This window comes from Protopterus annectens, chromosome 1.part0 (genome assembly GCF_019279795.1).
Source record: "Protopterus annectens isolate FY-2018-M chromosome 1.part0, PAN1.0, whole genome shotgun sequence".
NCBI lineage: Eukaryota > Metazoa > Chordata > Ceratodontiformes > Protopteridae > Protopterus > Protopterus annectens.
The window spans coordinates 1,615,478,588-1,615,491,355 of record NC_056725.1 but is presented as its reverse complement, the minus strand read 5'-3'; the positions used below and the strand labels follow the sequence as shown (position 1 = coordinate 1,615,491,355).

At 45.2% G+C, this 12,768-nt stretch overlaps 1 protein-coding gene across 1 annotated transcript in view; it reads left to right on the top strand.

Annotated features, from left to right (window-relative positions):
• DDX47 (DEAD-box helicase 47) overlaps nucleotides 1-12,768 on the top strand; it is a 596,838-nt gene that overhangs the window by 148,417 nt on the left and 435,653 nt on the right. The window contains exon 3 of the mRNA XM_044073445.1: nucleotides 4,834-5,022. Within this exon, the coding sequence (XP_043929380.1) occupies nucleotides 4,834-5,022 (189 nt within the window). The remainder of the gene's footprint in view (nucleotides 1-4,833; nucleotides 5,023-12,768) is intronic.

Genomic DNA, 12,768 nt, shown 5'->3' with positions numbered 1-12,768 from the left:
TTCACCTTACTTAAGACAGAGATGGTAAGTTTTACAGCCCCCATGCTAAAGGATAACACTGCCCAAGATGCAGAATCCTTTACAAATGCACTCTATGAGCACCTATAAGGATGCATGGATCATGCCATCCTTAGCAAAACCAAGACTCACTCCCCTAAGAGAAGGAAACCAGGCTGGTGGACCCCTGCCATAAACAGGTTATACAATAAAAGGAGGAAACTAGTTCAGAAAAAATGCAAATCCCAAGAAGGAAAGACATCCCTGATCAGTATCAGTAAGAAACTAAGGTCCCTCATAAAATCATCCAAGGCTAACTTCGAAAGAAAAATAGCCAAGGATTCGAAAGATAACCACAAAGCCTTCTTTAGCTGTGTCAAGAATCTAAGTGGCAACCCGCAGATATGCTCTGAGCTAGTGCAAAATAGCACAAAATATACTGAACCTACTGATATTGCCAACATGCTGGCAGATAGATTCAGTGCAAACTTTACCCCCCTCTCACCTCCAAAAGGGCCAACAACAATACTAGAAAAGTGTAGCGTCTCGGAAATCACAGACAGGTGAAAACAGCCCTTTCAAAAGCCAAAAACACAGCGTCAGTGGGGCCAGATGGTATCCCAGGATGCGTCTTGCACGAACTACAGAATGAACTTAACCCCCCACCTAAACACACTGTTCAACCCCAGTCTCTCTACAGGCTACGTGCCCATAGAAGGGTGCACAGCAATGGTTATTCCGCTCCACAAAGGAGGGGCCACAACTGACCCTGGTAACTATCACCCCATAAGCCTGACTAGTGTGGTCTGCAAGGCTATGGAGCGCATCATCATGGAACTCATTAACAAAGACATTGGGAACCTCCAAACACTTGACCCGACCCAGTTCGGCTTTAAGGGCAGATCATGCCTACTAAACCTGGTTGACTTCTTTGAGACAGTCACCAAGGCCATAGACGAGGGAAAAGTGGTTCACACAGCGTACCTTGACCTCGCCAAGGCATTCAACACCATTCCTCACTCAAGTATTATAGAAAAACTCACTAGCCTGAGCATAAACCCCTATGTCACAAGATGGGTTGCCAACTGGCTTACAGAAAGACAGAACTCGCGTGGTAAGAATAGCAGGCTCCAGGTCCGACTCTAAACCAGTCACAAGGCTCGGTCCTAGGGCCCCTACTATTCGGCATATACTTCTCAGAAGTTCAGGCAAACACAGGAGGACTATGGCTAACCAAGTTCGCCGATGACTGCAAACTGGGAGCCATAATTGACTCTCCGGCTGACACGGACATCCTCCAAAAAGGCCTTACTGAGGCGGACACCTGGTGTCAAAGTCATGGCCTCAAGCCAAATGCCAAAAAATGCATAGTCATCCCATTTGTGAAAAACAAAACACCCACAAATTGCCACATAGGTGGCAGCCCCCTTAATACAGAAGAGGTAATAAGAGATTTGGGGACCCAGGTAGATAGTAATCTCTCATTTGACAATCATATTGCCAAAGTAGTTAGGAAATCCTTCTATATGACCCATCTGATTACTAAAGGGTTTGCATCTAGAAATAGAGGTTATGGTGCCCCTCTGCTCGTCATTCATCAGACCCATCATAGAGTACAATGCCCCATTTGGGATGTACCTCACAAGACACTTCCAACAGCTGGAAAGACCACAAAATTACCTCACCAAGAGGATTACTGGCCTCAAACATATGTCCTATGCAGACCGACTGAAAAAAAAACTCTGGCTGTACTCAGTGGCATATTGCTTACTCAGAGGTGATCTCTGCCTGACATACAAAGCAGAATTGATGGACATGCCCCACCTAAAGAAATCCAAGTCACTGCGAGCCACACGCTCTAGTGAGCTAAATCTCGCCACAACAATAAATAGAACATGCTGGAGGGATAGATTCCTGTCACAGAGACTCCCCATGCTTTGGAACAAAATTCCTATCTACATTAGGCAGAGCACCTCACTAATACTCTTCAAGAGAAACCTTGACAAGTGGATGGGTAACAGAAAATACACCCCTGGGATCACTTCATTGGCTCTGCTTGACAGAGGCTCAGTTAATTAATCAATGGGGCAGCGAAAGCTGACACACTCTGGCTAGGCTTATAAATGCCCTCGGGCAGATAGTCTAGTCCCTACCTATGAAATCCCAAGACTGTGGTGTTCGGGCCGACTGAGGGCTACCTGCAGGCAGATAACCCAAGTGTGATGACTGCGACAGTGAATACACTAACATCTATATTTATGGTAAGTGTACACAACTGTATATTTTTCCCCCTGGAACGATTGCAATCCAGTCAGACAATATGTCACTAGTCTGGTACATCAACAAACAAGGAGGAACCAAATCCTACCCTGTGTTGGGAGGCCATGAGAATATGACACTGGGTGATAGCTTCCGACCGCTTTCCAATAGCAGTGCACATCCCAGGGAGTTCCAACGTGATGGCGGACAGGTTGAGCAAATGCATTCTCCTTCCACGTCTCTCAATCCCAAAGTGATGTCAGAAATTTTCAGCTGATGGGGCCAGCCCTGCTGCGACCTCTTCGCCTCCCCTACGAACAACAAATGCAGCAGCTACTTTGCCCTCTTTCCCCCAAAGGGGGAGTCCCTGAGAGATGCTCTGACTCGCGATTGGCCCATGGGTCTCTTCTACACCTATCCCCAGATTCCCTTGATAACTCTATTCTTAAAGAAAGCTACTCGGTTGAGATGCAAGGTGATCCTCATTGCCCCATTCTGGCCTCGTCAAGTGTGGTTCCCCTTCCTCCGGCCTCATGTGTTACAGCCTCCATGGATCTTGGACACTCGTCCAGACTTTCTCATCCCCAAGGGTTGATTCACCCAAATCTGTCCAGTCTCAAGCTGACAGCTTGGTTTCTCCATTTCCGTTAGTCACCAGGCAGGAAACCCTTTCCTCACCTGTTTGTGATATTATGGTTTCCCATAAACTATCCACCAGAAAACTTTATAGAGGTAAATGGAAAAGGTTTTCTCTTCAGTCTAAAGAATAGATGCTAGATCCCTTCTCAACCCCGGTCTCTGTCCTCCTTCAATACCTGTCTGAGTTCATTGAAAACAGAGCATCAACCTCTACCATACGAGTCCATTTAGCAGCAATTTCCAGTTTTCATAACTGATTAGAGGGCACTCCTATTATGTCCATTCGCCTATGCAAAACCTTTCTCAAAGGAGTGTTTCACAGCAAGCCTCCGATTAGGCATCCCTTAGAGACATGGAATCTGTCCCTAGTACTGCAGTCACTGTCTCAACCCCCCTTTGAGCCTGCTGCAAAATGTGATCTCAAATTTCTCTCATGGAAATCTCTTTTTGGTAGTTGTCACTTCTGCTAAATGGATCTCAGAATTACAGGCCTTTATGCATCGAGACCATACCTAATATTTCATAAAGACAGAGTATCTCTATGTACTGTAACCCAGTTTTTCTTCCCAAAGTGGTTTCTGATTTTTCTGTGAACCAACCCATAGAGCTCCCAGTGTTTTTTTCCGAACTATTCCAGTAAAGGAGAATACTGCCTACACCCCTTGGATGTGCATAGGCGACTACATTTTTACCTAGACAGGGCTAAATCTTTCCGCAAGACAGACCAACTTTTCATTTCCTTCTCTGGTCCAAGAATGGGATATGCTGTTTCAAAAGTCACTTTATCAAAGTCGCTCAGAGATTCTATTTCTTTTTCATATTCATGTACAAACGAGCCTAGACCTCAGAATATCAAAGCACATTCAACTAGAGCTATAGTAACCTCTGTAGCCTTTCACTCCAGAGCCTCTATGGACGATGTTTGCGCAGCAGCCATTTGGGCTAAACCACACACTTTCATCAAACGTTACAAGCTGGATATGGTCTCCAGGGGAATAGCGGCCTTTGGCTCAATGGTGCTCAGGAATGTTCTTCCATAAAGGCCACTCAGGTAGCTTGGGATTCTGTCCTATCAGTGATGAATGGAAAGAAGATTAGCATCATCAGATAAAGTTATATCTTACCATAACGTTCCGTCTGTGTTGTTGATCTTCTTCCATTCATCACATCCCACCCTCCGTCCCCCACCAAAGGCTCCTGGTGGATCTCATGGGTCCTTCTAGTGTGTCAGGGTTTTTGCGCAGAAATGGCCTCTGCTTTATTTCTATGTGTCTTGTGCAAACTTGATCTGAGGTAACGGAGAATGGCATTGTGGGTAGCAGCTTAGCTCCAGAGTTTTTTGGTGTATGCAAGCTTGGTTTTAGGCCAACACTGTTCTGAGGGGCTTGGAACCGAACCCATCAGTGATGAATGGAAGATCAACAACACAGATGGAATGTTATGGTAAGACATAACGTCTTTTTATTAACAGTGAGGCTATCTTAGTAAGCATACAGAGAGGAGTAGAATATTGACAGTAATTATAGTTAACAGAAATCTGTTAAGTTATGTATTTTTAATTAAATGTTGTCAAAGTTAGTGAAAGACTACATGAATCTGGATCTCAGCATGGCACCTTAAAGGCAGTAATGTAGTCACAGTGTCCTGTTTCATAATTCATTTTTTCCTCAAGCTGTGTAATGAAATGTATGCCAATTTAGCACAGTGGATTAAGGCCATGAGCTGATGCTGATTTTCACCCTTTAATTTGGGGCTTGATTCAGTCTCCATTTGTCTGCTGTTTGACTGAGCAAGTCATCTAACCAGGCAATGCTTCTTGGTAGGCCTAAAGAGAGCCTTGTGCCTAGTAGGTGTATATGTTTAAAAAACTAATAGAGTGAAAAAAAAAAAAAAAGTAATGACCAAGATATCGCTAATCATTCTGATCTTTCTTTGCAGGACGAGATGTTATTGGACTTGCAGAGACTGGCTCGGGTAAGACAGGGGCATTTGCTCTCCCAATTTTGCAAGCCTTGCTGGAAACCCCACAACGTCTCTTTGCCCTTGTACTGACTCCAACACGAGAGCTTGCCTTTCAGATTTCAGAGCAGTTTGAAGCTTTGGGTTCTTCCATTGGAGTGAAATGTGGTAAGATGATGGAGTCTTTTTGTATTTGTTTTAAATATTTAAATTTGCAGTGTTGCCTGGAAATGCCTGTCTCAGTATTGTCAAACACAAGCTTTGTCAGATCTAAATCCACTTTGTTGCCTGCAGCATTTATTTGCTTTAACACAGACATTATTGTTAATTAACTCGAGCTGGGGTCGTATATGCATGTTATAGGCTGTTCTTCCAAGCTACAATAGGCTAAGCCTCCTCTTTTATACCTGTTGTGCATATCTACTCCTAATGGTAGTTAATAGGTTATAGCTTGCATGCTGTTATGTACTCAATAGACTTCCTGTATTTTACTAACCACTAGAGCTTTGCAAAGGTAGAATTTCTGTATCTCGCTGTTTGCAAAAAAGAAGGTGATGCAGTGCAAAACAATGACTGTTTAGAAAGCCCACACGGGTCAACCTGTTGCTACATGCAAACAGTATACACCCCAAAATCTCAAAGAAAAATGTTATGTCACAGTGGACAAGGATAGCTCGTGTGTTTGTGGAAGTGATGCAGTTTCTACATAACCTGGACAAACTACAAAGTGACTTTCTTGAAAACTGGGTATGATAAGAACCTGATAAAGGACATACTCTGTCCCATTTCAACCATGAAACCGAACAGTGACTCAACTCTGCAATTCACCACAAAGAGAACAAATTAGTGTAGTGAGCTCACAGAATGGTACTAACATAAAATAAGTACAATTCTCAGATTTTCAGAGGACTTTCTGGAAATAAAATGTATCATGCCTGTAAACTGGAGCATCATTCATGGAAACCAATCCATTAATAAGGTAGTTGACCCAGAGTCTAAGCAAGCAATCCTGTCTTGGTTTGTGATTTACTGTGAAGTTGCCTGGTAAGAGAATTTCATTTGAATTCATATATATTTTCTTACCACTGTTTATAGGAAGAAAAGGGGTAGTTTAAAGAGAAGAAGATTTACTTTGATTTATATTTTTTTGTTTTTCTATTCATTTTTCACTGTTTGTCATTAGAAAGGTTTAGGTTTTAGACTCAGCTGTAAGGTCACACAGACTGCAGAAAGGATAATCCAGAGTAACAATCGCATCTTGGTTTGTAATTTTTTGACCTTTACTGTTAAAAAGAGGTGCTACTGATTGATAGTGAGTAGAAGCTGTGATGTAGAGAAATTCCAGGTTATTGTCTGACTTTCAGAACTTCTACAGTTTGAGCAACCACTTTTCTTTAGTTTAGTTGTATATTTTGTGTGATTTTTCTCACAGAAGTTGATGAATTCTGTAGTAACTGATTTTGATTTTCTTTTCTTCTACAATTTTTTATTCATTTGAAGCGGTATATGGGTTTCTTAAATGAGTATACCATTAATAATTTGCTAAAGCACAAATGTGTTGCAGTGTAATAGATGCTATGTGTATTAGGTAACACCTGATAACACTGGCAATCTTGTGTTCCGCATGTCAAAAGTTGGAGGAGTTGCTTACCATTATTGGTAGTAAGTATAGACATAATGATTGTACTTGTGCATTTGGCATGGCTTGGAGAGCTGTTGATGATCTTCGTGTTTCACTGTTGCAGTCATTACATTTGGGTTATCCTGCTGGCAAGTTGCCCTCAGTCGGCCTGAATTCCAAAGTCTTGGGTCCTGCGTCGGTTGCTGTCGTCAGGGGTATAAAAGATGTAGCCGACGCCATTTTATTCAATCTTCCTTGCTGCTGTATGGTGCCCGAAGCAGAAGCAGTTCACAAGTGCTGGTCGGCCGACTCCTGAGATTTTCGTGTTCGAATTTCAGATCCAAAGTCTTCATTAAAAAGCTTAAGTACCCCATTGGGGAAACTTTTTTTTTCTTGCTCCAGACCGATGTCAGAAAAGGTTAATAATTGTATTTCTTGTGGGAAGCAAATACCTCGTAAGGACTTTCATTCTTATTGTATTCCTTGCCTAGGCCCTGACCACGATGTTGCTAGTTGTTGGTTTTGTGCTAGATTTAACCAACGCACTGTTAAGCATAGGTACGATTTTGCATTAAGCTATTTTGGGCGAAGATTTAATTATACACTGTCGTTGGATAGCCACCTGACTACCGGAGTTCACAAAAAACGAAAAGAAAAAGACAGGCAACCAAGATCCAAAACCGATGATGAAGCTTCTCCTAAGCAAGTCGCCGGTCCTCAGTGAGGCGCTTTCGCAGCCCCTGATGCCCGCTACTTTAGAGCCGCAGGCCGCTACTGACTCCCACGTGGAGACGGCCAGGCCGCTGGAAACTCAAGGTATTGGAACCTCGGATATAATTCCCTGAGATGGGTCTGGAGCCGCTGAGCAGGCATCGGCTTCTGAGGGTGTATTCAGACCCAAACAATTATATATTAAACCGACTACGAAGACAAAGGCCAAAACACCTTTAAAGGCTAAGAAACAAGTTCAACAGACACAAGGACAGTCCTTTATGACCAAAAAACAGATGCTCAAAATGGCCTAAGACTTGATTACCTTGATCAGGGGCTCCCAACCCCCTCCTGATAAGAGGCCTAGGCAAGAAACGGACTATGACTCTTCAGATCAGGTTTCCATTTCTTCTGATTCCTCTTCTGATCAGGAATACTCTGTTCCCCCCTATGAGGATTCTGATGCTGAAGAATCAATTCCTTCAGCTTCTCCTCCTGAGGACTACTCATTTGGGGAAACCTTGCATACAATGAGGGAGCACTTCCACTGGGAGAGCTAAGATTTTTCAGAATCTAAGAAAAGGCTCAGACTTCCTTTTACTTCCTCAACACAGGCCTCTAGCTATTCCACCTGTGTTGGACATTGTAGATGTGTTCTCAGAGTCTAGTCTGACCCCTGATTCTTTACCTCCAGCTCCTGTTAAGCCGGACAGATACTACAGGGTCCCTGACTCTCATAAATGCCTTTTCAAAAACCGTACTGCAGACCCAGAAATGATTTCTCAGGGTCCTAAAGGGGTCAAGGCTTCTACTGCAAAAAACCCTACCCCCTCTGACAGGGATTCTAGGGCACTGGATAGATGGGGAAAAAGATTTACACCTGCTACTTTGGCTATAAGGGCCTTAAATTGCCAGTTTCATATGCTTAAATATCAGCAGTATATCATGACACTGCTTAAACAGAAAATGATGGCAAATTCTGAATGTGCAGAAAACAAAGAAATGCAGTATTTATTGCATGCAGTTGAACAAGTTGGAAAACATACTTTGCAATGTGGGTTTGATTCTCTGGAGTCCTCTTGCAGGGCCGCTGTTACGGGTACGGTCATTAGAAGGCATGCTTGGTTAAAGGAACAAAATCTGCCTGATCATTTCAAAGCAAAATTATTAGATGTTCCATTAAAACATGACACCTTGTTTGGTGTTAAGGCTGAAGAGGTGTTAAAGAAAATAGAGGACAAAGCTAAAGCTATGCAAACAGTCAAGGATTTCTTACAGGTACAGCCACCTAGATTTAGCAGACACTGGCTTACAAAGAACTGGTCCTTTCCAGTCTCAGACAGACCTCAAAGGGGCAGATCCAGACGCCCTAGAGGCAGATCACAGCCGCAAAGATCTTACAGGCCTAAACAGTGGAGTGCTTCTACCTCCAAAGGTGGAGAAGACAAAGCACAACCATGCAGAAAACAGTTTCAATGACTTCCCCCTGCCTGCACCAAGCACTTATCCTCTGGCAGCACCCTTAGGGGGAAAACTAGCACTTTTTTTTTTTCAAAATCGGCACATTATAGCCCAGGAAAAATGGATTCTAGACATAGTGTCACAGGGCTACAAGTTTCATTTTCATACCCTGCCAAGGGCAAACGGTTGGCCAGACCTGCCAAAAAATCAATGGGCAGAGGCTCAAAAACAAGTCACAGCTCTCCTGGACATGAGGGCTATTCAACAAGTGCCACAGCAAGAACAGGGACAAGGATTTTACTCAAGACTGTTCTTGGTACCCAGAAAGGACAAAGCATGGAGACCAATACTGGACCTATCTATTCTAAACACTTTCCTGGATATTCCAAAATTCAAAATGTTGACCTTACAGCAGCTTCTGCCCATGCTGGGCAGCAAGGCTTGGCTCGTGACTTTAGACTTAAGAGGCATACCTGCATATCCCAACCGAAAATCATGCAGAAGATACCTCAGATTCAAGGCTGGCTCAAAGCATTACCAATTGTCTGCACTGCCCTTTGGCTTATCTACTGTGTCCAGGGTCTTCACAAAGTGCCTGGCACTAGTAATTGCTTACTGCAGACAAAGACGAATACAAATATATCCTTACTTGGACGACTGCCTTATACAATTAGAGAACAAGGACATTCTACTACAGCATTTGACGTTTGTGATAAGACTTTTAACATGCCTAGGGTACACAGTCAACCAAAAGAAATCAAAACTTAGTACCCTCTCAAGAGATAATATTCCTGGGTGCAAACTTAAATACAACTGCCTAGATGGCTTATCTCACTCCAGACAAACAAAGGCAACTGACTACCTATTTCAAGGCAATGGCAACAAAGGCCCAGTTATCTGCAAGAAAAATTCTGCAGGCTTTTGGGCTTCATGGCATCCTGCATCTTACTAATTCCATATGCAAGACTGCATATGAGGAAAATTCAGTGGTACCTAAAAAGTGTCTGGACGCAGCATTGCCACAGTCTGGAAACAATGATTACTCTAATTCCTTGCCTGCAACAGGAGTTTCGATGGTGGACGACGGCTTGTCACCAAAACAAGGGACAGCCATTCTCACTTACCCCCAGCCAGGCAGAACCTAACGACGGATGCTTCAGATTATGCCGGGGGGGGGGGGGTCAGGCACACATGGCAGGAAGAGGCATTCAGGGCACCTGGTCCACAAACCAAAAGCATCTACGTATCAATCAGAAAGAGATGCTAGCTGTTCAAAATGCCCTGACAGGCTTCAAGGACCAAATTCATCCGGGACAACTACTGATAAACAGACAACACCACGGTCATGTGGTACATAAGAAGGGGGGCACTCATTCTTATCCCCTTTGCAGACAAGCCATGGCTTTATGGGACACAGCATTGACTTTCCAAGTTCATCTACAGGCACAATTCCTGCCAGGAAAGCAAAATATACTGGCAGATGAACTAAGCAGAAACCTCATGGATCCCCACGAGTGGCACCTGATCCACAAGTCTTCAGCATGATAACAAGGAAATGGGGACGCCCGGACATAGATCTGTTCGCCTCCCATCAAAACAATCAACTAAAAAGATTCTGCACAAGGACTTATCACAGACAAGCTTGGAAAGTGGACGCCTTATCTTTCAACTGGACAAAACCTATCAGTATATGCCTTTCCTCCACTGCCTCTCCTCCCCAAGGTGTACTCCTAAAGGTCAGGCAGGAGAAACCAAAAATGATTCTTTTGCCCCATACTGGCCACGCCAGTACTGATATCCAATCTTGATGAACTTGTCCCAATGCCCAGCCTGGACCTTACCTCAAATACCTCATCTACTGTCTCTCAGCAAAACTATCAGATTCTGCACAGCCAACTCAAGACCCTAAACCTGGCAGCATGGTGGATAATGTAACCATACACACCACACCTCTCAGTAAAGCTGTGATGGATGTAATTTTAGAAGCCAGAAGGCCTAGTTCTAGAAAATCCTATGCTGGGAAATGGAAGAGATTTTGCACTTGGAGCCAAGCTCAAGGAACTGATACAGCTGTCCCAAATAATCCTCAGATTTTACAATACTTAACCGAGATGCTGGACAAGGGCCTATCCTTTTCATCAATTAAAATCCATGCCTCTGCCATTTCGGCTCATTACAATACAGAGCCACCACTCTTTTCTCATCCCTTATTAAGGCAGTACCTCAGAGGAGCCAAAAACTTAAGGCCTACAAGGAGAACGCCAATACCTGCATTGGGACCTCAACTGTGTCTTGGAAAAACTCACCTTGCCTCCTATTGAGCCAGCTGCTACTGCAGATATAAAATTCTTATCTTGGAAGACAGCTCTGCTCCTAGCAATAACTTCTGCAAGACGAGTTTCAGAGCTACCGGCTCTCATGGCTGTGGAACCCTTTATCATTTTTCATCCAGACAGGGTCTCTCTGAGAACAAACCCTACCTTTATGCCCAAGGTGGTATCCAGTGTAGCCCTTAACCAAACAATTCATTTGCCAACTTTTTATCCAAATCCACAGAACAAGGGGGAGAAAATTCTGCATTCTTTGGACGTACACAGACAACTTAGATTCTACTAGGACAAAACTAAAGATCTGAAGTAGGGACTTAATTTGTCAGCAACCTGTGGGTCTTGGATCCGATATCGGATCCGAGCCGGCAACTTGTTTCATAGCTAATGGATCCGAGCTCCTAGCTCCTCCCCTCACCCATAATCCCCTGCCAACCCTCCATGACCTCCGATCTAGTTTGCCACGCTTGTGGATGGCTGGATTCTTTTGAGCTCTTAGTGAATTTGTCAGTTAAGTGTAATTTTATTCAACTTTCCTCTATCGTTAACCTTAAAAAGTGTGTAAGAGTCAGGTTCCCTGTATTTTATATTTTTTATATAGTTTTTCCCTGCCTTCGCTGGTCGTTCGTGTGTGTGTGTTTGTGTTTTGGGGCCTGTGTGTTTGTGTAGCATTTTTTTTCTTCAAGTATGGCTGAGGCCCCAAAAGCCATTTTTTCAAAATGTACGAGTGTGGCCATAAGCTCTCCTGGCTGATGGCCACACTCATGCTTCAGTGCCTTGGGGTTGAACACCTCTCCTCAGGCTGTACCATTTGTGCAGCGTTCAACCCCAGGGCACTGAAGGAGCGGAGGTCGAAGCTGGTCCTGGCGGGACTTTTGCCCTCGGACTTGGCTCCGGCCTCCGTTGCTCCCGTGGCACTACCACAGGCTGTGGTCATTGCCACTCCTGCCCCCCTTCCTCTGGCCGGGACTCAAACTCCTGCTAAAGCACCGGAGGACAGGGAGGCTAGGAGGGAGAAACGGAGGGAGAAGCACCACAAACGGTGGGCCGAGGCCTCCGCTTCGGCCCCGCCATCTAAGCGGGCTTCTCCCTCCACAGCTTCTAGGTCTCCTCCTCCTCGGCTCCGATCTCCTTGCTTCTCCCCAGGGCCCGAGGAGGAGGAGGCCCGATCTCCATCGAGGTCATCGAGGCGGCATTCCAAGCTTGCCTCGGTGTCCTCGTCGAGATCAGCTTTCAGCATGTCAGATTCAGACTTGGACCGGATGATGCGAAGGTTCATCCAGGCCCAGCTGCAGATGGGAGTGCTCTTGCCTACCCCCCCCCCCTTCGGGGGGGGAGCTCGACACCCTTTTTTGCTCCAATTGCTCCTTCTCCGACCCGCTACCCAGGTTCGGAGTGTTCGGAGCCGGGGGTGGGTCGGCGCCGACAGTACTTGGTACTTTGGATCCGACCTTGCCCTCGAGTCTGTCGGATCCGACCTCTCGGAGCCGTGGGCCGAGCTTCGGATCCGAGGGATTCAGTGTGCCTTCGGCTCTGTCCAGGTTGGAGCACACTGGTCCTTCGGATCCGATGGTCTCGGCGCCGGCTCCGATCCCTTCATCGGATCCGAGTGGGAGTCGGCTCTCGGAGCCCAGGGAGAGCGGTTCCCCCTCGGCCTTCGATGTAGTGGAGAGGGCTCTGTCGAGAGCATCCGGACCCCCAGCCCTTGTCTCTGCTCCACCCTGCACTCCCTCTGTGCTGGGCCAGGCTTCCATCACCCGGCCTCAGGGGCAGCCTGCTTCAATGTCCCAGGTT